Source organism: Aotus nancymaae, unplaced genomic scaffold (assembly GCF_030222135.1).
Source record: "Aotus nancymaae isolate 86718 unplaced genomic scaffold, 86718_ANA_hifiasm-v0.15.2.pri h1tg000012l, whole genome shotgun sequence".
In the NCBI taxonomy this organism is placed as follows: domain Eukaryota; kingdom Metazoa; phylum Chordata; class Mammalia; order Primates; family Aotidae; genus Aotus; species Aotus nancymaae.
The window spans coordinates 16,761,040-16,787,557 of NW_026988423.1; the positions used below are offsets into that span (position 1 = coordinate 16,761,040).

At 40.3% G+C, this 26,518-nt stretch overlaps 1 protein-coding gene across 4 annotated transcripts in view; it reads left to right on the forward strand.

The window, feature by feature from the left end:
* DIXDC1 (DIX domain containing 1) overlaps window positions 1-25,755 on the forward strand; it is a 93,082-nt gene extending 67,327 nt beyond the window's left edge. For all 4 annotated transcript variants that reach the window (XM_064375406.1, XM_064375407.1, XM_021671125.2 and 1 more), the window contains 9 exons: window positions 325-378; window positions 883-975; window positions 1,055-1,126; window positions 2,176-2,265; window positions 2,564-2,725; window positions 3,243-3,309; window positions 19,528-19,633; window positions 20,619-20,727; window positions 22,173-25,755. In XM_064375406.1, the coding sequence (XP_064231476.1) occupies window positions 325-378; window positions 883-975; window positions 1,055-1,126; window positions 2,176-2,265; window positions 2,564-2,725; window positions 3,243-3,309; window positions 19,528-19,633; window positions 20,619-20,727; window positions 22,173-22,253 (834 nt within the window). In that variant the 3' untranslated portion in view covers window positions 22,254-25,755. The remainder of the gene's footprint in view (window positions 1-324; window positions 379-882; window positions 976-1,054; window positions 1,127-2,175; window positions 2,266-2,563; window positions 2,726-3,242; window positions 3,310-19,527; window positions 19,634-20,618; window positions 20,728-22,172) is intronic.
* Window positions 25,756-26,518: the final 763 nt, after the last annotated feature.

The following is a 26,518-nucleotide window of genomic DNA, read 5'->3' on the forward strand; positions in this document are numbered from 1 at the left end:
TGTCTACCCTAAGTGTCTACAATTATTTTTATTCCCAGCTAGACTCATCTCTGTTCCTAGGTGAAAGCACACATCATACTGGGCAGGCAGGTCCTTGATATCCTCTTCAATTTTGAGGACACTGAGATATAGAGGCAAAATTGTGGTTCTACAGTCTAATTATTTCACTACAAACGTGGAGAGCAGCTGTGTATTTTTACCATCATGCTCTGTCTGTGCTACATACTGTAACTGCCAACATTAACTACGGTTACTAAGTAGCTGGTTTCCTTGAGGGTTAGCAGACAATACCTCCGTGCTGTGAATTCTTTCCTATCCTTGCAGGTGGATCTGCAGAGGAAGCTAGATGAGAGGAACCGGCTCTTGGGAGAATATAAAGTAAGAATGAATATCAGGTTGGAAATGACTTCCACTGACCTTTCATGAACAGCCCATTATTGTTGCTCAAAAAGCACTTAAGTATTCTAGTCTCATCCTTGCTTTTTATTTTTTATTATTTTTTTCATCCTTGCTTTTTAGAAGGAAGTATTTTTCTGTGTCCCCTGATACACTAGCCCTAAAGAATAAATGGCACAGCTAGGAGAGGGAGCACAGAATTAGGGGTCTGGAAACTTCAGTTCTAGTCTTACCTTTGTCTCTGACTAGTATGAATGGCTCAGAGTGGTCCTCCTACAAATGGTAGTTCCCTTCCTCATTACTATCGAAGAATCCTTTGCACTGTGTAAGACTATTATGGTGTGTAAAGTCTTCCTGGTATATTTTAAGGAAAGGACTTTTTTCCCTGAGGTTCTACTTTACTTGAGTGGAAATTATTTTACAGAGGGTGAACTTTTCAGTGTTCCTGGTTTTGCCACTCATCTGAAAGCTCTATCTTTATTGCAGAAAGAGCTAGGGCAGAAGGATCGCCTCCTTCAGCAGCACCAGGCCAAGTTAGAAGAAGCACTCCGGAAACTCTCTGATGCCAGTTATCACCAGGTCAGAACATATTCAGCCACTGATTTTCCTGCCCCTTTGGCCCAAAGAAATCCTTTTCTAATTTAGTGTCTGTTTGCAGGTGGATCTAGAGCGAGAGCTAGAACACAAAGATGTCCTCTTGGCTCACTGTATGAAAAGAGAGGCTGATGAGGTAACCTAGACCCTGGGTTCTCCCTGCCACATTTATGAGGCAATTGGAGAGGTTGTGTTTCTGACTTAGAGCTGAACCAAGGCCACAGACTTGTTAGGAGGCTCTATGATGAGCTAGTTAAGAGGACAGGTTCCAGAATAAGAAAATCTGGTTTCACATTCCACCTTTACCACTCCTACATTGTATGGCCTTCAGTTGCTTATCTTCTGAACCTTAGAAATAGGCCTTATGTAGGCCGGTATGGTGGCTCACGCCTGTAATCCTAGGACTTTGGGAGGCCGAGGTGGGCAGATCACCTGAGGTCAGTAGTTTAAGACCACCCTGGCCAACATGTCAAAACCTCGTCTCTACTAAAAATTCAAAAAATTAGCTGAGCATGGTGATGCGTGCCTGTAACCCCAGCTAGTCTGGAGGCTGAGGCAGGAGAATCGCTTGAACCTGGGAGGTGGGCAGTTGCTGTGAGCTGAGATTGTGCCATGGCACTCCAGCCTTGTTGACAGAGTGAGACTCTGTCTCAAAAAGCAAAACAAAACATATATATACACATATATATGTTTCATATATATATACATATATATGTTTCATACATATATATGTTTCCTATATACATATATATGTTTCATACATATATATGTTTCATACATATATGTTTCATACATATATATGTTTCATATATATATATGTTTCTCATATATATATATATGTTTCATATATATATGAAACAAAGCCAGGCAGTGCTAGAGCAGCATTCTGAGGCTGTCCAGTGCCATGGCAGAGGCTAGGTTGGGGGGTCTCCGGGTGGAGGTTAGCATTTCCTTCATTCACATTCAACAATGTGTACTAAGTGTCAAGTGCTGGGCATACAGCAGTGACCAAAAGTGGGGAAAAACTATACTTATGAAAGATACATTTTAATAAAGAGAGCCATTAAACAAATAAACTGCTATATACTTTGTCAGGAAGTGATAAATGTAAGGAAGAAAAATAAGATAGCACATCTGGTTTACCATTCTCCCTTTAACAAGCAACATTTCTTCATGCTGCTATAGGCAACCAACTACAACAGTCACAGCTCTCAAAGCAATGGTTTTCTCCTTCCAACAGCAGGAAAAGGAGCTGCTTCAATCAGCAACAGAGGGGTAGGTACCTGGATTTTTGATAGAGACCTGCCACTTCTCACTGAAACCAGAAGAGTGCCAAAGCCATGGCCAGTGGATGAGCCCTTTTATTGTCCACTTCTCTAATTCTTGGATCTGTGGAATATGTAAAGATGTGAGGCACTTGCTATCCAAAATTAAGAATTAGTGGGCAAACCATAGGCCTGCTTCTGTGGGGGTAAAAAATCTCTTCTGGAAACCTGACTCTTACATCCTTTTAAGCCCAGTGGTTGGGACGTGGCACCGTGCTATGCTAGCAGCACCTTATTTTTGCCCACAGACCAGCGACCTGCAGCTTGTTCGAGATGCTCTCCGCAGCCTGCGCAACAGCTTCAGTGGCCACGATCCTCAGCACCACACCATTGACAGCTTGGAGCAGGGCATCTCCAGCCTTATGGAGCGCCTGCACGTTATGGAGACGCAGAAGAAACAAGAAAGAAAGGTAACCCTCTTGCTGTGGTGTCTCTCTTAGGCAAGCTCCTGAGAAAGCAGGGTTTTATGAATTTTAATTGAGATGAAGGCAGTGTGAAGAGCTATAAGACCCTGTTAAAGGTTACAGTTGTTTTTCTCTATTGGTTTTTCTCTCAGTGAAACTGACTATTCATCATGGTTTGACAATCCAGAGAAGGAGTTCATGGTCACTCTTGCTCCCAGCAACTGTATAGCTGTGTAAGGATTGTGGCTTTTGACCCCACTGGGTCTCTCTTTACTGCTTCTTCCCCTCCCACCCACCCCCAATGAGCTTGGCATTGGATGAGAAAATATATGGAAAATGCATTGGAAACCAGAAAGCCTTTCATATATATTATTATTGTTAGGATAAATATATTCGATTTTATATGTTGTGGAAGAGGTGGTAGAAAAGTATGTAGTATTTTAAGCACACTTTTATGATTTAAATTTCTTGGTTAAGCTCTCCCATTGATCCTAACTCCTGTGACTTTTGTGTGGCTCCCCAGGTTCGGGTCAAGTCACCCAGAACTCAAGTAGGTAGTGAATACCGGGAGTCCTGGCCCCCTAATTCAAGTAAGTACTCGTTTTTGGTCAGTAGGGATTCCTAGCATATTAGACCAGAAATTTAGTATTTTTCACACTACCAGTATTTTGGAGATGTAATTTTTCTTGTAGTACCTCACTTTTATGCTATTTTGTTTCTGTAGCAATACTGGAATTCAGTTAGTTCTAGGACTATGAAGACATATGCCATCACCACCCCCTGTGCCATTCAGCCACGTGCAGGCAGGATGTTGTTGACTCAGAGAGGCTAAAATATCTTTGAAGAACGTACAAGCTCAAAACATTTATGCTGAAAAAGCAAAATACAAAACAACAAAAACACATACATATATAAATCTTCCTACATTCCAAAATAAATAGCACAAAAAAATTTCCACTTCTTCCTTGAAGCAAGGAGTTTGGTTTCTGGAGAGATAGTCTTTAAAACGTTGAGTGCTTAGGGCATTTAGTTTAAGTCCTGCAAAATGTTTGCACCATCTAGTGGCCATGGCTAGAAAGTATATTTTAACCTGCTCCATGCCCACTTACATTTTTTCCCATTTGTTTAAACTTGTTGGGGAGCTACCCTGCCTAGTAATTTCTATTTTAGTTTGTATTTTGCCTTTTGGCTTAGTTCACACTTTCTTATCTTTTAATCAGGCCTAATTGAAAGATATCTAAATAATTTATAAAAACCAAATAGTGAAAAGCTGACTAGAAACAATTTTTTATGTTAAATATACAATTTTTAAAACCACATTAAGAAACCTAAAGTAAAATACTGAAAATACTTGCAAAAATATGAAATGTAAAAATTTTTTTGTAGAGTAAATAAAATAGCATTTCAAACCTCTGATCCCAGCTATCTTAAACTTTTGGATGACGTATCTATGCTGAGAATGAAACAAATTTATTTATTTATTTATTTTGGTGGGAGGGGATGGAGTTTTGCTCTTGTCACCCAGGCTGGAGGGAATTGTCATGATCTCTGCTCACTGCAACCTCCGCTTCCTGGGTTCAAGCGATTCTCCTGCTCAGCCTCCCCAGTAGCTGGGATTATAGACATGTACCACCATGCCTGGCTAATTTTTGTATTTTTAGTAGAGACAGGGTTTTGCCATGTTGGCAACAAATTATTTTGTTACCAGAATTAGTTTCAGTTTTCTAGCAATGTTTCAAAATAGTCATTTATATCATTTGGAGATATTATTTTATTATTATTTTATTCATTGATTTCTTCAGATTAGTGTAAACTGCCAATGTAAATAGGTGTAAATATTTAGAAATTTCTTTTTTGGCTGAGCGCGGTGGTTTATGCCTGTAATCCTAGCACTTTGGGAGGCTGAGGTGGGTGGATCAGAAGGTCAAGAGATCGAGACCATCCTGGCCAACATGGTGAAACCCCGTCTCTACTAAAATACAAAAATTAGCTGGGCATGGTAGTGCACACCTGTAGTCCCAGCTACTCAGGAGGCTGAGACAGGAGATTGCTTTAACCCAGGAGGCGGAGGTTGCAGTGAGCCAAGATCACGTCACTGCACTCCAGCCTGGCAACAGAGCAAGACTCTGTCTCAAAAAAAAAAAATTCTTTTCTTAAGTATAATAAATTCCCCCCCCCCCCAGAAAATTACTTTGTGCATATATAGTATTTATTTAAAATACTACAAATAAATCTACAGCTGCTTGAAAACTAGGGTGTTAATCTAATGCTTCCAGTGATATCTGTATTCACAAACAAGCTGAAATGTCTTATTTGAAAATATACACACTTGTGTAACTCTGCCAGCTCTCTAGCTACTGACTTATTTCTCTTATTCCTCTACATCTTAATTCTTAAAACAATAGTCAATACTTGCTCTCTTTTCTTCCTCACATGCTGTTCACTATTCAAGCCACTACAGTCTTTTATCTGCTACTCTGCTTAGTGTTCTTCTTGTTGGGTCACCGTTGACTTTCTTGTTGCCTAATCAAGTGGTTACTTTTTAAACCTTATATTTCATTGTCTTTTCAAAAGTATTTGCTATTCTCTAAAAGTCTCCTGGAAACTTTCTTCTTCTTCAGTTTCAGTGTCATTCAGGTACTTATTTAACATATTTACTGAGCATCCATTATTTACCATCAATGTTAGACGCTGGAGATACAGAGATGAACAAGTTAGACTTGACACTTGCCCTCATTGGACTTGCAGGGTAGTAAAGTAAATACCTGAGTTTTCCTTCTAGTCCTTCATGAATCTCCTTTTATTCTGCTGTAATTATTGAGTGTTGATGTGTCCTGGGATTCCATCCAAGTGAAGCCTAAACCAAAGCCTTTTCATATTGTCTTTGGCTTCAGGTAATCTTTTTCACTTCTGTGGCTTTAACTACTCTTGTGTGCCGATCATTTTTACGTTTTATCTCAAATCTCAGTTCTTTTCTGAGCTTCAGTACTACATATATATATATATGTTTGTTTGTTTGTTTTTGTTTTGAGACAGAGTCTCACTCTGTTGCCCAGACTGGAGTTTAGTGTCCCAATCTCGACTGACTGCAACCTCCACCTCCTGGGTTCAAGTGATTCTCCTGTCTCAGCTTCCCAAGTAGCTGATATTACAGGTCCATGCCACCACGCCTGGCTAATTTTTTGTTTTTAGTAGAGACAGGGTTTCACTGTGTTGCCCAGGCTGGTCTCGAACTCCTGAGCTCAGGCAATCCACACACTCCCACCTCCCAAAGTGCTATGATTACAGGCGTGAGCCACCGCACCCGCCCTAGTACTATATTTTAAAATGGAAACTAGATATCTCTCCCTGTAGGTCCCAAGGCACTGTAAAGTCATGTCCAAAACTGGACACAAAACAATAGAGTGGGGAAAATACAGAATATACAATCAAACAGATCTAGGGTACAATTTCGGCTCTGCCATTCAGCGCAGTGTGTGAACATGGGCAAGAATGTTAATTAATGTCACTGAATTTTAGTTTCCTTTTTTATGGAACCAAAATAATCTTGAAGAATTTGAGCATTGAATTAAATATCATATAGAACTCATCTAATGTACTGTGGAGTATATGAGAGATGCAAGGCATTCCCCTCTGGCTGTGCCCTTTCTCTTTCCTTTTCAACATAATTAAATTTTCTGAAAGAGTAATGTACTTTCTGAATCCACTTCCTTTTTTGCCATTAACTCTTAAGGGAAAACAATAATTATTTCAGATTTAAAGTAAAACAAGTAGATTAGTGAAATCAAATTGAGAGTTCAGATAAAAACCCATATAACCAGAGAATGTTCTTTTCAACCAATGGTGCTGGAACAACTGGATATTTCCATGTGTTGGGTACCAGCCCCAACCCCGTATGTGGGTGCCCTTAGTCCCAGCGGTGACGAGGGATTGAGAAAAGGAAATAAAGACAGAGACAACAAGAGTAGAATTTACAGCATGAGTCCAGGGGACCAACGCAAGAGTGGGAACCACATTGGCCCTGAGCTCTGGGCTCCAAACACTTTTATTATGTGCATAATCTCATTGATCTTATGGGCATGGAAAGGGAAGGTGAAGGGGTAGGTAAGATGGAGCTGGGAGCACTTGTACTTGAGATCCTTCTAAGACATGCTAAACTAGTGCTCTGAGCATTTAACAGCACTGAGATCCTTCTAAAGCATGCTGAACTAGTACTCTGAGTTTATCACTGATTGTTATCAGGGTGCTGCTGCATCAGAAGTATAGCGGAGGAGGAGCCACCCAGTCTGACCACACCCAATACATCAAGGGACTTTTATCTCCAAGCATTGAGGACATAGAGCAATTAAAATCACTCCATTTTTGGGGAACCTAGGCAGAGGCTGAGGCTTTCCGTGATCTCTGCCTTGCAAGACTTTTCTCCTCCTTGCCAGCTCTCATCTGCAAAGACCCTCCCAGATCTTGTGAGCCAAGGTCACCTCCCTTCTCAGAGATCTTTGCAAAAGCCCTCTTTAGGAGACCTTCATGCAGTCTCCATGTTGAGAAGGCATTTGTGGGACCACAGCAGTATTCCCCGCTCTGCAACCACTCTTTGGTGTTCCCCGGTGTTACTGCGCTCTCTGATGGTCTTTACCTTAGGCCTCCTGTTGCTGCTTGATTTCTAATTAACTGCACCAATAATATAGTTTAGTTCGGTGTATAAACTTCAGTGTACTCTGACCCAAGCAAGCTTATAATTATTTAGCTAGAATTAACATAGGTCTCCCCCTGACCATCTTGACCCACACCATGAAATGGAACCCCTTACTTCACAACGTATACAAAAGTTAACTCAGACTAGATCAATGACTTAAATATAAGAGCTTAAAGCAATAAAGTTCACAGAAGAAAACATAGAGGAAAATAATCATGACCCTGGACTTGGCATTGGATTCTTAGATAGGACATAAAAAGCATGAGCAACAAAAGAAAAAGATAAAATTGGGCTGGGCTCGGTGGTTTATGCCTGTAATCCCAGCAGTTTGGGAGGCCAAGGTGGATGGATCACCTGAGTTTGGGAGTTTGAGACCAGCCTGGCCAACATAGTGAAACCCCATCTCTACTAAAAATACAAAAATTAGCCGGGCATGGTAGCGGGTTCCTGTAATCCCAGCTACTTGGGAGGCTGAGGCAGGAGAATCGCTTGAACCTAGGAGGTGGAAGTTGTGGTGAGTTGCTGCAGCCTGGGTGACAGAACGAAACTCCATCTCAAAAAAATAAATAGGCCAGGCGTAGTGGCTCATGCCTGTAATCCCAGCACTTTGGGAGGCCAAGGCGGTGGGTGGATCACCTGAGATCAGGAGTTTGAAACCAGCCTGGCCAACATGGCGAAACCCCATCTCTACTAATACTACAAAAATTAGCCAGGTGTGGTGGTGGGTACTGGTAATCCCAGCTACTCAGGGAGGCTGAGGCACAAGAATAGCTTGAACCCAGGAGGTGGAGGTTGCAGTGAGCCGAGATTGCGCCACTGCACTCCAGCCTGGGTGACAGAGGGAGACTTCGTCTCAAAAATAAATAAATAGAAAGATAAAAGACAAAATTGGACTTCATCAACATTAAAAACTTTTGTGTGGCCAGGCACGGTGGCCCATACCTGTAATCCCAGCAGTTTGGGGGGGCCAAGGTGGGCAGATCACCTGAGGTTGGGCGTTTGAGACCAACCGGACCAACGTGGAGAAACCCCGTCTCTACTAAAAATACAAAATTAGTTGGGCATGGTGGTGGATGCCTGTAATCCCAGCTACTTGGGAGGCTGAGGCAGGAGAATCGCTTGAACCCAGGAGGCAGAGTTGTGGTAAGCCAAGATTGCACCATTACACTCCAGCCTGGGCAACAAGAGCAAAAACTCTGTCTCAAAAAAAAAAGAAAAAAAAACTTTTGTGCATAGAAGAATGCGATCGAGAAAGTAAACAGATAACCTACAGAATAGGAGAAAATATTTGCAAATCATATTGTCTGATAAGAGTCTAGGATCCATAATATATTAAAAAAACACAACTCACAGCAAAAGGACAAACAACCCAAGAGAAAATGGGCAAAATACTTGAATAGACATTCTCCAAAGAAGATAAGCAAATGGCCAATTAACCCATGAAAAGATGTTCAAAATCATTAGTCATTAGGGGAATGCAAATCAAAACCACAGTGAGAGACCACTTCACACCTACTAAATGGTGTCAAAAAATGGAGAATAGTAAGTGTCGGTGAGAATGTGAAGAATCTGGAACTGTCATACATTGCTCTGAGGATGTAAATGGTGCAGCAGCTGTGGAAGACAGTTTGGCATTTCTTTAAAAAGTTAAACAAAGAGTTACCATATGACCCAAAATAATTGAAAACAGAAGTTCAAAAAAACTTGTACGTCTATGTTCATAGCAGCCATATTCACAATATTCCAAAGGTAGAAACACCCCAGATGTCCATCAACTGATGAATGGATAGACAAATTCTGGTATAGGTAATCAGTGGAATATTATTCACCTATAAAGAGGAATGAAGTACTGATTCATGCTACAACATGGATGGATGAACCTGGAAAACATTATGCTAAGTGGAAGATGCCAAACACAAAAAGGGCACATACTGTATGAGTCCATTTATAAAAAATGTCCAGAATAGGCAAATCCATAAAGACAGAAAGTAGAGTGGGTTAGACAGATACCAGGGTCAGGAGTGAGGGAGGAAGAGGAAATAACTGTGCAATGAGTACAGGTTTTTGTTTTGTTTTGTTTTTGTTTTTTTTGAGACAGAGTCTCGCTCTGTTGCCAGGCTGGAGTACAGTGGCACGACCTCAGCTCACTGCAACCTCTGCGTCCCAGGTTTGAGCGATTTGCCTGCCTCAGCATCCCAAGTAGCTGGGACTACACATGCGCACCACCACATCCAGCTAATTTTTGTATTTTTAGTAGAGACAGGGTTTCATCTCGTTGGCCAGGATGGTCTTATCTCTTGACCTCATGATCCACCCACCTTGGCCTCCCAAAGTGTTGGGTTACAGGCGTGAGCCACCATGCCCAGCCTATTTGCACAATATTTTAAATGTACTAAATGCTATTGAACTGCACACCTTAAAATGGTTAAAATGGTGAATTTTACTACAGTTTTTTAAAAGTGAGATTTTGTTAAAAAAAAATAACAGTTTTGCCTTCTGCCTAGGATGTAGAAAGCAAGAAAATAGCCTTACTTCTACCCAAACAACAAGAAAAAGTTAGATAATCTAAAAAGTCATAACTTTCTTGAGCCTATCAGAGAGATGAAATCATAGTGCAATCAACTAGCCTGAAAAAGAAACAGGCGCTGACAAGGAGAGAGAGGATGCAAGTTCTGGCTCACTTGTGGTAGAGCCTGGGAGGAAGATGGGGCTATACAACAGATAAGAATAATTAATTCGAGTTTTTTGTTTGCTTGTTTGTTTGTTGTTTTTAGATGGAGTCTCGCTCTTGTTGCCCAGGCTGGAGTGCAATGATGCAATCTTGGCTCACTGCAACCTCTGCCTCCCAGGTTCAAGCAATTCTTCTGCTTAAGACTCCTGAGTAGCTGGGATTAGAGGCACCCACCACCATGTCAGCTAATTTTTGTATTTTTGGTAGAGACAGGGTTTCACCATGTTGGGCAGGCTGGTCTTGAACTCCTGACCTCAGGTGATCTCCCTGCCTTGGCATCCCAAAGTTGGGATCACAGGCATGAGCCACTGCACCTGGCCTGAGATTGTTAGTTATTTACTAAAGGCTGAGAAGATAGTATAGGAACCTTGGGAGCCACAGACACAAGAGGAATTTGTACCCACTTGCAGATACTTTTTCATGACTACCAGGTGCTATGAAAAGGTTGGTGTGACAGTGAGATATCATCTCACCCCAGTTAAAATGCCTTTTATCAAAAAAAATTTGACATATCAGGCATGTGGTTAAAAAAAAGATGCTAGTGAGGATTCAGAGAAAGGGGTATACTTATTATACACTGTTGGTGGGCATGTAAATTAGTATAGTTACAATAGAAAACAATGTGGACATTCCTCAAAAAAGTACAAATAGAACTTCCATATGATCCAGCAATTCCACTGCTGGGTGTATATCCAAAAGAAAGGAAATCAGTATGTCAGAGAGGTGTCTGCAGTTCCATGTTTATTGCAGCACTATTTCCAATAGCCAAGGCTAGTCACAGTGGCTTGTGCCTGTAATCCCAGCACTTTGGGAGGCTGAGGCAGGAAGATTGCTTGAGCTCAGGAGTTTGAGATGAGCCTGGGCAATGTAGTGAGACCTTGTCTTTACTAAAAATAAAATTAGCTGGGTATGGTGGCACATGCTTGTAGTGCCAGCTACTTAGGAAGCTGCAGTGGAAGGATAGCTTTAGCCTGGGAGATAAAGGCTGCGGTGAGCTATGATTATGCCACTGCACTCTGTCCTGGTGACAGAGTGAGATCCTGTCTCAAAACAAAACAAAACACCAAATAAACAAAAACACAATAGCCAAGATATGGAATTCATTGAAGTGTCCATCAACAGATGAGTGGATAAAGAAAATAAATATATATATGCAATGGAATATTATTATTCAGCTATAACAAAGCATAAAATCCTGTCTTTTGAAGCAACATGGATGGAGCTGGAGATTATTATTTGAAGTGGAATAAGCCAGGCACAGAAAGACAAATACCACATGCTCTCTACTAGTATGTGGGAGCTGAAAAAAAATGTATCTCATGGAGATAGTTGATTGGTAGTAACTGGAGGCTGGGAAGGCTTGGTAGGGGGTGATGGAGAGGTTGGTTAGTGGATACAAAAATACAGTTAGGCTGGGCGCAGTGGCTCACATCTGTAATCCCAGCACTTTGGGAGGCCGAGGCGGGTGGATCACAAGGTCAAGAGATCGAGATCATCCTGGCCAACATGGTGAAACCCTGTCTCTACTAAAAATACAAAGAATTAGCTGGGCATGGTGGCACATGCCTGTAATCCCAGCTACTTGGGTGGCTGAGGCAGGAGAATCGCTTGAACCCAGGAGGCGGAGGTTGCGGTGAGCCAAGATTGCTCCATTGCACTCCAGCCTGGGCAACAAGAGCAAAAAACTCTGTCTCAAAAAAAAAAAAATAAATACAGTTAGATAAAAGTAGTAAGCTCCAGTGTGATAAGGTAGTAGGGTGACTATAATTTATTGTATAGTTTGAAATTGCTAGGCTGGGCATGGTGGCTCATGCCTGTAATCACAGCACTTTGCTAAAAATACAAAAATTAGCTGGGCATGGTGGCAAGTGCCTGTAATCCCAGCCACTTGAGGCACAAGAATTGCCTGAACCCAGGAGGCAGAGGTTGCAGTGAGCTAAGATCATGCCACTGCACTTCAGCCGGGGTGGCAGAGCGAGACTCTGTCTCAAAAAGCAAAAACAAAACCAAAAATGAAATAGCTAGAAGAATTGGGATGTTTTAACATAAAGAAAAGATAAATGTTTGAGGTGATGGATATCCCAGTTACTCTGATTTGATCATTACACATTGTATGCATGTATCAAAATAACACGAGTTAGGCATGGTGGGCTCATGCCTGTAATCTCAGCTACTTGGGAGGCTGATGTGGGAGGATTACTTGAGTCCAGGGATTTGAGACCAGCCTGAGCAACATAATGAGACCTCATCTTAAAAAAAAAAAAAAAAAAAAATATATATATATATATATATATATCACATGTAATCTAAAAATACGTACAGCTGGTGTGGCGGGGGGGACCACAATTCAATCCATAGCAATATTATTTTCATATTTATTTTATTGTAACTTTTTCTATCTCACTCCTCTAGACTTTTGAGCTCCTTAAGGGTAGGGATTATATGTAATTTATCTGTGTATCTCTAATACTTATACATAATAAGGTACCCAATAAACATTTAAAATGAATAATAAGATGACATAATTCACTTGTGTTCCCCAGAGTTAGGTAATGGTATCACCATGTGTCTGTTTTTCCACATTGTAAATCTCAGTCATTTTTTACTTTTCCCTATTACATACCCTATGTTTAACTATATCCCTAGTACTAAGACTTTGACTTTCTAAAAGTCTTTCAAATCTCTCTCTTCTCTGGCTCCAGGGCTACATCTTTCCTATCCTCATGTGTCAGATTGTTGTCATTGTCTCTTAACAGGATGTCTTAATCAGTTGAGTGTTGCCATAAAAGAATATCTGAGGCCAGGTAACTTATGAGGGAAAGAGGTTTCTTTGGCTCACAGTTCTGTTGGCTGGTAGACTGGACATCTGGTGAAAGCTTCAGTCTGCTTCCACTCATGGCAGAAGGCAAATGGGAGTTGGCATGTGCTGAGATCACATGGAGAGAGGAAGCAAGAGAGAGTGGAGGGAGGTGCCAGGCTCTTTAACAAGCAGTTCTGCAGGAACTAATGGGTGAGTACTCACTCACTCCTCCTCCTCAGGGAGGGCTTAATCTAGTCTTGAGGAATCTGCCCCCATGACCCAAACACTTCCCATTAGGCCCCACCTCCAACATTGGGGATCACCTTGCAACATGAGGTGCTAGGGGACAAACACCCAAACTATTGCACAGGATTACTGGTTTCCAGAGTTTGTCCCATCCAGCCCATACTTTGCTGCAAGATCAACTTTTCTAAAATGCCAGTGTAATCATATCACTACCTTTTTGTAATTTTCCATAGCTTAAGATTAACATCTTGAACGCTTACCCTGTCAATCAGAGTCTTTTGTGATCTGGCCTCTGCCTACTTGATTACCTCACAGCTACCCAATGTATTCATTATTCTCCAGCCTTACTAATTCACCTACAGTTTTATAAATACATGATCCCCTTTCATGCTTCTGCACTTGTCCTTCCCTCTTCTTGGAATACTCTTTTCAACTTCTGTATCTTATAATTTTTAAAAGATGCTTTTAAAAAGGACTCTCCAACCATGGGCCCTTCCTGACCTCTTCTAGGTGGAATTAGCCTCACCATCATCAGTCTTCCCATACAGCTTGTAGAAATATGATTTTAGCGTATTGTAATTATTTATAATTGTACCTATCATCCATACTAAATGATACTTGGAGGTTGGAGACCACATATAGTTGATTTTTATATTCTCAAATCTAACACACAGTAGGTACTTAATAATAAATTGAATGAATAAATTAAATATATAACTTAATGTTTAAATTCAATATTTTATTCAACAACCACTGTGTGCTGGGCACTCTGCTAGATGCTGGGGCAAAGGAGAATTATGGCATGTCGGTTATAGTAATTGGCATTCTTCAAAGAAAAACTGAAAACAGAGTGAATGTCACTTCTGTACAAAGAGGGGAAGTTCCTTTGTCTTTTTCCTCTCTATTAATTCATCCCTCATACTCCTTATTTTAACCCCACTCCAAGAACTACCGTTCTGTGGCTGCCAATCTGACTGCCTAGAATAAGTTAAGAGGAAAATCAGTATAGGTGGAATAACAGGAGATATTTTAGTAACAGTTTAATTGTTCGTTTTTGATAAAGTTTCTGATCAGACATTTCTCCTGTGAAAGTCAGAATTACAAGGACTCATCTTTTCCAAAAGTACCTTTCTATTCATTTATTTATTTAATTTTTTTAGAGATGGAGTTTCACTATGTTGGCCAGGCTGGTCTTGAAATCCTGACCTTAGGTGATCCACCCGCCTCGGCCTCCCAGAGTGCTGGGATTACAAGCATGAGCCACTGCTCCTGGCCTCAAAAGTACCTTTTTAAAAGATAGAGACAGTCCAGTGCGGTGGCCCACACCTGTAATCCCAACAGTTTGTGAGGCCAAGGTGGGTGGATCACTTGAGGCCGGGAGTTCAAGACCAGCCTGGCCAAGATGGCAAAACCTTGTCTCTACTAAAAATATAAAAATTAGCTGGGCGTGGTGACACACACCTGTTATCCCAGCTACTCAGGAGGCTGAGGCATGAGAATCACTTGAGCCCAGTGGGTAGAGGTTGCAGTGAGCTGAGATCGTGCCACTGCACTCCAGCCTAGGCGACAGAGCAAGACCCTGTCTTTAAAAAAAAAAAAATCAAGAAACCTGTGTTACAATTGAAAGAACTAAATAATCAAGATTAAACAAATTCAAAAGCTAGCAGAAGACAAGAAATAACTAAGATCAGAGCAGAACTGAAGGAGGTAGAGACACGACGAACTCTTCAAAAAATCTATGAATCCAGGAGTTGGTTTTTTGAAAAGACAAAATAGATAGACTGCTAGGCAGACTAATAAAGAAGAAAAGAGAGAAGAATCAAATAGATGCAATAAAAAATGATAAAAGGGATATCATCATGATCCCACAAAAATACAAACTACCATCACAAAATGCTATAAACATCTCTACACAAATAAACTAGAAAATCTAGAAGAAATAGATAAATTCCTGGACACACACACCCTCCCAAGGTGAACTAGGAAGAAGTTGAATCCGTGAATAGACCAATAACAAGTTCTGAAATTGAGGCAGCAATTAACAGCCTACCAACCAAAAAAAGTCCAGGACCAGATGGATTCACAGCTGAATTCTACCAGAGGTACAAAGGGGCTGGTACCATTCCTCCTGAAACAATTCCAAATAATAGAAGAAGACAGAATCCTCTGTAACTCATTTTATGAGGCCAGCATCATCCTGATACCAAAACCTGGCAGAGACACAACAAAAAAAAGAAAATTCAGGCCAATATCCCTGATGAACATCAATCTGAAAATCCTCAATAAAATACTCGGAAACCGAATCCAGCAGCACATCAAAAAGCTTATCCACCACGATCAAGTCAGCTTCATCCCTGGGATGCAAGCATGGTTCAACATACGCAAATCAATAACAATAATCCATCACATAAACAGAACCAATGACAAAAAACACATGATTATTTCAATAGATGCAGAAAAGGCCTTTGATAAAATTCAACAGCGCTTCATGCTAAAAACTCTCAATAAGGCCAGGCGTGGTGGCTCACGCCTGTAATCCTAGCACTCTGGGAGGCTGAGGTGGCAGATCACCTGAGGTCGGGAGTTCAAGACCAGCCTGACCAACACGGTGAAACCCTGTCTTTAAACAAACAAACAAACAAACAAAAAACCTCTCAATAAACTAGGTATTGTCAGAATGTATCTCAAAATAATAAGAGCCATTTATGACAAACCCACAGCCAATATCATACTGAATGGGCAAAAACTGTAAGCATTCCCTTTGAAAACCAGCACAAGACAAGGATTCCTTCTCTCACCACTCCTATTCAACATAGTATTGGAAGTTCTGGCCAGGGCAATCAGGCAAGAAAAAGAAATAAAGGGTATTCAGTTAGGAAAAGAGGAAGTCAAATTGTCTCTGTTTGCAGATGACATAATTGTATATTTAGAAAACTGCATCATCTTAGCCCAAAATCTCCTTAAGCTGATAAGCAACTTCAGCAAAGTCTCAGGATACAAAAGCACAAGCATTTGTGCAAAAATCACAAGCATTCCTGTACACCAATAACAGAGAGCCAAATCATGAGTGAACTCCCATTCACAATTGCTACAAAGAGAATAAAATACCTAGGAATACAACTTACAAGGGATGTGAAGGACCTTTTAAAGGAGAACTACAAACCACTGCTCAAGGAATTAAGAGAGGAAACAACAAATGGACAGGCCAGGCGTGGTGGTTCATGCCTGTAATCCAAGCACTTTGGAGGCCAAGGCAGGTGGATCACCTGAGGTCGGGAGTTCAAGACCAGCCTGACCAACATGGTGAAACCCCATCTTAAAAAACAAAAATGAAAACAAACAAACGAACAAAAAAAAAAACAAATGGACAAACATTCCATGCTCATGGATAGGTAGAATACCTAGGAATACAACTTACAAGGGATGTGAAGGACTTCTTAAAGGAGAACTACAAACCACTGCTCAAGGAAATAAGAGAGGACACAACAAATGGACAAACATTCCATGATCATGGATAGGTAGAATCAATATCGTGAAAATGGCCATACTGCCCAAAGTAATTTATAGATTCAATGCTATCCCCATCAAGCTACCATTGACTTTCTTCACAGAATTGGAAAAAACTACTTTAAATTTCATGTGGAACCAAAAAAGAGCCCACATAGCCAAGACAATCCTAAGCAAAAAGAAAAAACCTGGAGGCATCATGCTGCCTGACTTCAATCTATACTACAAGGCTACAGTAACAAAAACAGCATGATACTGGTACCAAAACAGATATATAGACCAATGGAACAGAACAGAGACCTCAGAAATAACACCACACATCTACAACCATCTGAACTTTGAGAAACCTGACAAAAACAAGCAATGGGGAAAGGATTCTTATTTAGTAAATGGTGTTGGGAAAACTGGCTAGCCATATGCAGAAAGCTGAAACTGGATTCCTTCCTTACACCTTATACAAAAATTAACTCAAGATGGATTAAAGACTTAAATATAAGACCTAAAAACATAAAAACTCTAGAAGAAAACCTAGGCTATACGACTCAGGACATAGGCATGGGAAAAGACTTCATGACTAAAACACCAAAAGCAATGGCAACAAAAGCCAAAATAGACAAATAGAATCTAATTAAACTAAAGAGCCTCTGCACAGCAAAAGAAACTATCATCAGAGTGAACAGGCAACCTACAGAATGGGGGAAAATTTTTGCAATCTATCCATCTGACAAAGGGCTAATACCGAGAATCTACGAAGAACTTAAACAAATTTACAAGAAACCAACAAACAAACCCATCAAAAAGTAGGAGAAGGCTATGAACAGACACTTCTCAAAAGAAGTGTATGCATGCCATATTTCATGTATGCAGCCAATAAACATGAAAAAATGCTCATCATCACTGGTCAGTGGAGAAATGCAAATCAAAACCACATTGACATACCATCTCATTCCAGTTAGAATGGCAATCATTAAAAAGTCAGGAAACAACAGATGCTGGAGAGGATGTGGAGATATAGGAACGATTTTACACTGTTGGTGGGAGTGTAAATTAGTTCAACCATTGTGGAAGACAGTGTGGTGATTCCTCAAGGATCTAGAACTAGAAATACCATTTGACCCAGCAATCCCATTACTGGGTATATACTCAAAGGATTATAAATCATTCTACTATAAAGACTCATGCACATGTATGTTTATTGCGGCACTGTTCACAATAACAAAGACTTGGAACCAACCCAAATGCTCATCAATGATAGACTGGATAAAGAAAATGTGGCATATATACACCATGGAATACTATGCAGCCATAAAAAAGGATGAGTTCAGGCCTGGCGCGGTGGCTCATGCCTGTAATCCCAGCACTTTGGGAGGCTGGGGCGGGCAGATCACGAGGTTAGATTGAGACCATCCTAGCTAACATGGGGAAACTCCGTCTCTACTAAAAATACAAAAATTAGCCAGGTGTGGTGGCATGCACCTGTAGTCCCAGCTACTCGAGAAGCTGAGGCAGGAGAATTGTTTGAACCTGGGAAGTGGAGGCTGCAGTGAGCTGAGATCGCGTCATTGCACTCCAGCCTGGGCAACTAGGAAGACTCCTTCTCAAAACAAAAAAAAAATAAAGAGGATGAGTTCATGTCCTTTGCAGGGACATGGATGAAGCTGGAAACCATCATTCTCAGCAAACTAACACAGGAACAGAAAACCAGACACTGCATGTTCTCACTCATTAGTGAGAGTTGAACAATGAAAACACATGGACACAAAGAGGGGAATATCATACACCAGGGTAGTGGGGGTGGGTACTAGGGGAGGATAGCATTAAGACAAATACCTAATGTAGATGATGGGTTGATGGGTACAGCAAACCATGGTACATTACACCTATGTAACAAACCTGCACATTCTGCACTTGTACCCCAGAATTTAAAGGAAAGAAAGAAAGAAAAAGAAAGAAAGAAAGAAAAGAAACCTGTGTTAAAGACCATGGCATCAACACTATAGATCTTAAGTTGCTAAGAGTTAAAGTAGGTTCTGTACCTTTTAGACTGGGAGGATAAGCCCCTTGGGATCTGAGTTTCTAAGGCCGCTTTGCTTCTGTGATTCTTGTTCCTATCAATTTTTCTTTCTTTCTTTCTTTTTTTTTTTTTTGAGACAGAGTCTTGCTCTGTCGCCAGGCGCCAGGCTGGAGTGCAGTGGCGCGATCTCGGCTCACTGCAACTTCTGCCTCCTGGGTTCAAGCAATTCTCCTGCCTCGGCCTCCCAAGTAGCTGGGACTACAGGCACGCGCCACCACGCCCAGCTAATTTTTGTATTTTTTGGTAGAGACAGGGTTTCACCATGTTGGCCAGGATGGTCTCAATCTCTTGACCTTGTGATCCGCCTGCCTCAGCCTCCCAAAGTACTGGGATTACAGGCATGAGCCACCCCGCCCAGCCGATTTTTCTTTTTATGAATCACACAAGTATTCTCTACTACGGACCTCTGAAAGTTAAATATTGGCAGAGTCCACAGCTTCTGCTGTGTGTCTGCCTTGCCTCGGCTGCAATCTTGCCAGGCTTCTCTGTTCTTTTTTGATCTTTAGCAGTGACCTATCATATTAGTTGCTGTTCCCCTACTATGAGTGAGCAATGATGAGTCCTCGTGATAGTGTCCATGTGCAAAGCAATTCTCATTCTAGTGTATCATAGCATGTGGACATGGTGTTTGGCAAGGGTGTGAGAGCTGTGAGCTGTGACCTCAGGCAGCTTTGTTCTCCTGGGACATTTTGAATAAGTGCAGATGGATGATTTGGAGCAAATGAATGTTCTAACGACAGTCTCTTTCTGATTGTAGAGTTGCCTCACTCACAGAGCTCTCCAGCTGTCAGCAGCACCTGTACTAAAGTGCTCTATTTCACTGACCGGTCACTTACGCCCTTCATGGTCAATATACCAAAGAGGTGAGATTCTGGGATCATTATATTTCTCTGTAAGAAAAAGGAAAGGAAGGCAGAACCTCATTAGTTACTGCCCATATGAGCAGGTGAAAGGTTTTTGAGAAGCACTAGAGTGAGATCTCACTATAGTGAGATTAGCCACAGAGACAGAGATTTTAGTTTCAGCTTTGCCACTATTCAGTGGTATCTTAAGGGACAAGTCATGATCTACTACTAGATACAGGTAAAATAATAGTACTTTCAATCCTGAAAACTATGCAAATATTGCTCTGCATTTGGAAAAATCGTTTTTGTGTGTGTTCAAAATAGCTCCAGCTGACAGCAATGGATTGCAGCCTAGCACTCACTCCAAGACTATGACTAATTGATCTTTGTTGCTATTCAATGACTGTAACTAATCCCTATTGAAAAATTATGTCAAAAGCCTTCCAAAAATTCAGTTAATGTACTTCCTTTTAAGGGAAATGGTTTTGAAGTAAAGAAATTTAAACTCTGTAACCAACTATTGAGAGAGGTTATATGATTTTCCTTTCCTAGAGAGTCTGTTTATTTAGTCTGGGTTAGAAGCCAGCTTCCTAAAGATAGAAGGATAAAGATGGTGATACTTGATTTGATTGTACCATCTTAGAGAATTAGGATATTGTAGCAAAGAAAATCAAGAGAACTTTGATGTATTTGTGGTTATTCAACAAATTTGATTTCAGGGACTTTATGTCTTATTTCCAGAGAAAAGTGATTTGGCTCCTGAGGCAATAAATTGATTTTAAATTCTCATATCACCCCATATTTAATACTGTTTTTTTCCCTAGTGGTGACTGGTTCTCCAGTCTCTGCTGTTTTAGAGTCATTTGGGTTATCAGGGGCAGTGACCTAATGAGGGGCTATTTCTTCTTATTGACTTTGGCAGGGGGCTGGGTTTAAAGTTGACATCTTATCTTTCCAGCTATTGATCAATAGTCTGTTTTTGTGCTCTCTCCCTGTGTCGCAGGTTGGAGGAGGTGACACTAAAGGATTTTAAAGCAGCTATTGATCGGGAAGGGAATCACCGGTATCACTTCAAAGCACTAGATCCTGAGTTCGGCACTGTCAAAGAGGAGGTAAAGAATCTGTGGGGAATCTGGATGGTATTATTGGTCCTTTCTGAACCCTGATGGCTTCTGTTCAAGCACTAGTGTCCAGAAGTACATGAGTTCCTTGACCAGGTCAGAGGAATTTGCCAGAGCCTCAGACCATGGTCTGATTACTCCAGACAGGTGGTCATAGAATAGCCCAAGATGCTGACACGTTCTTTAGTTGTAGGACTTCATCATTTGACCAAGAACTTGGATAGAATTTTTATTTTAAATTATTTTGCTAGGGAAAATAAAGAACCTAAGACAATAAAATAATTTTCCATCTGTAGCCAAATCTTAGAAAACTTCCTTCTTCCTATGTAGAGCAAAATAAACAGGCATGAATATATGGAACTATATATTATGTGGTGGTAGTTCCTCATAATGAAATCAAGGAACTTCTAGAGAGTCATCTATGCTTATGCCCAACTCCTTGAGTATTTTCTTAGCCTATGCAACTCTATAAATCCATTTGTCAAATATAGACTTTTGGCGGGGGAAGACAGTTCTGGGTTATATAGTATTACAAGTACATTCATTCTGGGTTATATAGTTTTACAAGTACATTCATTGCAGTTACAGAATGAAAAAAGTTATTACAGAAAAAGGCCGGGCGCTGTGGCTCATGCCTGTAATCCCAGCACTTTGGGAGGCCGAGGCGGGAGGATCACGAGGTCAGGAGATCGAGACCATCCTGGCCAACATGGTGAAACCCTGTCTCTACTAAAAATACAAAAAAAATTAGCTGGGTGTGGTGGCGTGCGCCTGTAGTCCCAGCTACTTGGGAGGCTGAGGCAGGAGAATTGCTTGAACCCGGGAGGCAGAGGTTGCAGTGAGCCGAGATCACGCCACTGCACTCCAGCCTGGTGGCTGGCAAGAGAGAGAGACTTTGTCTCAAAAAAAAAAGAGAAAAGAAAAGAAAAGAAAAAGGTAAAATTTTATTTTGTAACCATTTCCTCAATGAAATATTTTAATAACCTTGTTTTATTACTGGCTTAGGAAATGAGGTGGACGAATTAATGAAGATAACTGCAGCTGAGAAATATGTTAAGATCAGTCTTCTTTCCCACCCTTTCTTTACAATGCCTGGTACCTAAATTTTCCACTTTCTCATTTTTAAAATACTTACACTATTTCTTTCCTCTAAGAAGCCCAAAGTACTTTGTGATTGGTAATTTATTAATTCTTACAAATCTCTATTAGCAAAGTAGTATTAGGGATTTTTTTTTTTTTTTTAAAAACCATTTCATAGATGTTGATCTAAGAAAAAAAAAAATCAGTTGCAATTCTAGGGACAAGACCAAAGGGACATAGAGTCTTAACTCAAGGCTTTCTTCTACATGTTTGAGGTCTTATTTTTATTAGCAGCAATTGTTTAGTGAGTGAGATTTCCTGTTTTTTTCATTATGGCTTTTTTTTTTTCCCTCTAGATTTTCCATGATGATGATGCCATCCCTGGATGGGAGGGGAAAATTGTAGCTTGGGTGGAAGAAGACCATGGAGAGAATTAATGCCAAGTATCAGATTGAGGGCTTATGGAACCTGGTCATTCCCTGGCTGCTTCACTCAGGAAAGGGAACTGAAACCAGAATACACTAAGAAGTTTCTAGTTTGTACACCCAAACAGAAGCTTTTCCAAGTATGATGGCCACAGGTCAGTCCTATTTCTGTGCCTGGCATACCTGGTACTTAAAATTCTGTCCAAATGTAGACCATGGGTTCATCTGGAGTTCCTTGTCCGTGGGAACACAGTGTTTTATTCTACTCTGAGGACAACAAACCGAAGGCCTTAAACAATGGGGATGGATGATCCCGCCTCTATAGGGGCATGGCTGCTATTATCTGGAAATTAGGAATTGGATGCATCACTCCTGTATGTTACAGTATTATTTTAATTGGCCTCAATGGTTGCAGCAATCAGAGTCCCAGCATTTGTACTCACAGACAAGGCAAAGGTACCAGCTTTTCTGTTTCTTAGAAGCTACTGCAAACCAAGAATAACTCATGAGGTGGTACCAAAGATGAAAGCCCAGTCTTCAGTAGTCTTTTGAACCGGACATGGATGGTGCTGAATTGTTGCTTGGATGGGAAAAGGGCTGCCCATTTCGTGCTACACTATGCTAAAACGGTACTTCAGTAAGACCTTCGGCTGCCTCTTCTGTCTTAACTGGTTCTGCAGCTTGTCCTTTTGCCCACATAGGGCCTATTTCATGTACTGTTAGTTTTCTCTGGGGACTCTTAACTTTAGAGCCATTTTTCTTTTTCTTCCAACTGATGAACTTTGTGTTTGAAAGGAATAAGGAGTGAAAAGCTCCTTAAAAATGTAGGCGGGTATGGAAAGGTGCTGCTACCCATATCTTTTTTACTTTCTTTGTTTCATGACTTTTTTTAACTCATGGCCTCTCCTTTGTAGTTAAAAGGAGACAGACCATTAATTTCAGCATTTCTTTGTGGTTTATAAGTACAGAGCATGAAGTACTTGTCTGCCCCTCCTCATTTCAAGGCCAGAGTTATTTTCTATTTATGTATTTAGTCTAGGCTGATCCTTTAGGGTACAATAGAAACCATAGGGTGTGGAGCATGAGTTGTGAATGGCAGGGATCATTCTGGGTGAAAAAACCCAGAATCATTTCTCATGTGCAACACTGTCACGTGAAGAAGCTAACAGTTCAACTACCGAGATTATTTGATAACCTGGGTTTTCTCATTCATCCACCAAGCACCATCAACCAATCAGCCATATTATTTATATATGTATTACCAAACGCAGTCTGTCTGCCTGTGACCTCCAATGTACACTGCCAAACACAAGAGTAGGACAGATCCATTCTGGATTCTTGACCTGTCTGTCTCCAATTCATCTCCCCTTTTCAGCCATTTCAACAAACTACTCTTTGGAGCTCTGAGATGACATCTTGTTGTTTTATATAGATGTGTCTTTTAAAAACAGTTCATGTTTGGAGAATTCTTTTGTACTCATTTGCTTTTTGTCTGAGAACCATGTCTATTTTTATAACTGGAGTGTGAGTTCTGTATCTTCTCACATTCTATATACTGTATCCATTTTCTAGAGAACCCAGTAGCTTTTATACAGTCTCTTCTTACCACCCCTTGTGGTTTCAGAACAAGCTTTACTTTATTACAAGTATACTAATGACAACTAATTCCTATTCCAGTTCTACCTATTTCAGTTGTGAAGGTAGTTTTGTGTAATCCAGTTGATTGCTCCTGTAGCAGAGAGGAGCTCAAAAGACACTTGATGTCTTTCATGTAAGTTTACCTGGTCTTTTCCTATTGAAGGATTTTTCATCAGAAATGACTGAGAAAGTTTGGGAAAGTCAGCCAAAAGAAAGAATTCATTATGAAAGCAAACAGAAGAAAACAGTATATTCTCACAGTTTTTTCCCAGGAAGTCTGGAGAAAAAGTCCTCATGTCACCAATTTCTCTTTTGCATGAATTTTAGTGTTTTGCTATAAGACAGCATGAGGGCTATCAGGCCAAAATTCATTATTGTATTTCTAATACAGTTTGTCTTGAGTGTCTGTCTCTTAAAACAGTTTTTACTTGTCAGTTTTCTTACAGCAAACAGTCTATTATGTGGAATTTAACTTTTCAGAGAAAATTTCCAAAGTCCTCTACCTTATTTGGCTTTTATCTCTGTCTTTTGGAAAGGAGCTGCATGGCCTCAGTGCCTCCATAAAAAGCTAAAGTTGCATTCACGGGAGAACATAAGATCATTTTTTTTCCCTTTAGCTCAGTAATCTCATGTACCACAGGTAATGACCAAGCATCTCTGCTAGAGGATGTACCTCTCATAACTCCTGTGTAAAATATGTTGGTGATCCTCATTCCAGTTTCCAAAGCGAGAGGAGCCTTCTGAGCAGAAGTATGCAAGACTGATTCTGTTGGGAACAGTTTCTTACTTGGCTGCATTCTAGGAGGCCTCCTGACTTGTTCATGGTATTGTCCCCTGGTGGCATTGGTGTGGGGTAGTTCGTCCTGCTACTTGCTAAAGTTCTCTTTCTTTGAGAAAACTGAGGAACCAGAAAGCTTAGAGTTCATAAAATAATCTCTAAACCATGTTAGGTTAAAACAAAATGACTATCTCACAAAAATAAGTTTAGTTTACAAAATCTTCATTTAAGGCTGGGTGTGGTGGTGGCTCATGCCTGAAATCCCAGCACTTTGGGAGGCCGAGACAGGAGGACTGCTTGAGCCTAGGAGTTCAAGACCAGCCTGGGCAACATAGCAAGAATCTGTCTCTACAAAGAAATTTTATTATAAAAGTAGCTAGGCATGGTGGCGCACAGCTGTAGTCCCAGCTACTCAGGAGGTCAAGGTGGGAAGATTGCTTGAGCCCAGGAGTTTGAGGTTGCAGTGAGCTGATTATGCCACTGCACTCCAGCCCAGGCAACAGAGCAGGACCCCATCTCCAAAAAAAAAAAGTCATTTAAAAACTGAAGACTGCTCAGTTCCCTAAATTAGCTGGGGGGACTGGAACACTTCGGAATGTTTACATTTTTACATTTGAAGAATTTGTTTTAAACTTACTTGGTAATGGCAATTCTACTTACCAACTTTTCAGCTCTTTTTGACCAGGATAGTTGCAAATTAGGGAAAATATCTTTATACTCTACATCCAATCCAAGAGGACTCTAATTACTAAAAAGCATTTAGGTCCTAATTATTTTCACTGTTTTCATAAAATAAGCATTATGATTGCACACTCCTTCTACTGTCTGAATTTATGTAAGAGGTATAGCTTGCTTAAAATACATATATATGTAAAATTATATTTTCTTAGAAACATGGATGTTTGCAACCATTGCTTTCAAAGAGATTATTATTGTGTATTCTCCCTGTTTTACAATATGTTTTCATGGAGACTATGTTATACCAGAGGCTTCTGATTATCAAAGTGATAACCAGTTTTAACTGCCGGTATGTACCAGATTTGTGAACTAATTTAAAAAAACCACAAACTATGAATAAAATGGAGTTTGCAAACTAAATATCATTAATGATTTTCACTTGTGTTTATTGATGAGATTAATCAATAAAGCCATTTGTATTTAGTGAAAGCAAATTTCCTCAAGTGATCTCCCTGGTAGCATGGTTTACTCATTATGTGGAGAGTGGAGATAAGGATTACTTTATTGCTATAGATATTTTACAATTAGTATTTCTATATAAGCACATATCAAGGACAATTATCAAGGACAATTTATTTAGCACTTCTTTTGAAATTTCATGTGAACATGCAAATAAGAACCGAAGAGTATAAACTCAATGACAAAAGTTACGTATGCTTTGCAAGCATTAAGAACTCTTTCAGAAATGTATATTTAAAACAACCAGAATTCCCAAATCATTTGAAAGCTGCCTCTTAAATGCCTCTTATCACTTCAACTTAAATGTTAGCTATATTGAATTCTTTATCCCTGAGTGCCTTCATTTGACTTCCAATTACGTATTTTCAACTATTAATTGGCTATCCCATTATGTTAAAATTAAATATGTACATAACTCAAAATCTTTCACTACCAACTAATTTCTCTTTCTCTCAATTTCAGTGATATTACCATTCTCTAAGTCTCTCTGCTTCAAATCTTGAAGTCTTGAGTCTCCTTTTCCATAATTTTCTTCCCTTTCCATAATTTTATTTATCCAATCTGTTTAGTGGAATCCAAGCCGGTTCTCTCAGGACTGGTTTGACAAACCTAAGCATTCTTAGCCTACCTTTGGGGTAAACTTGTCATCTCTGGACTGTTTGAG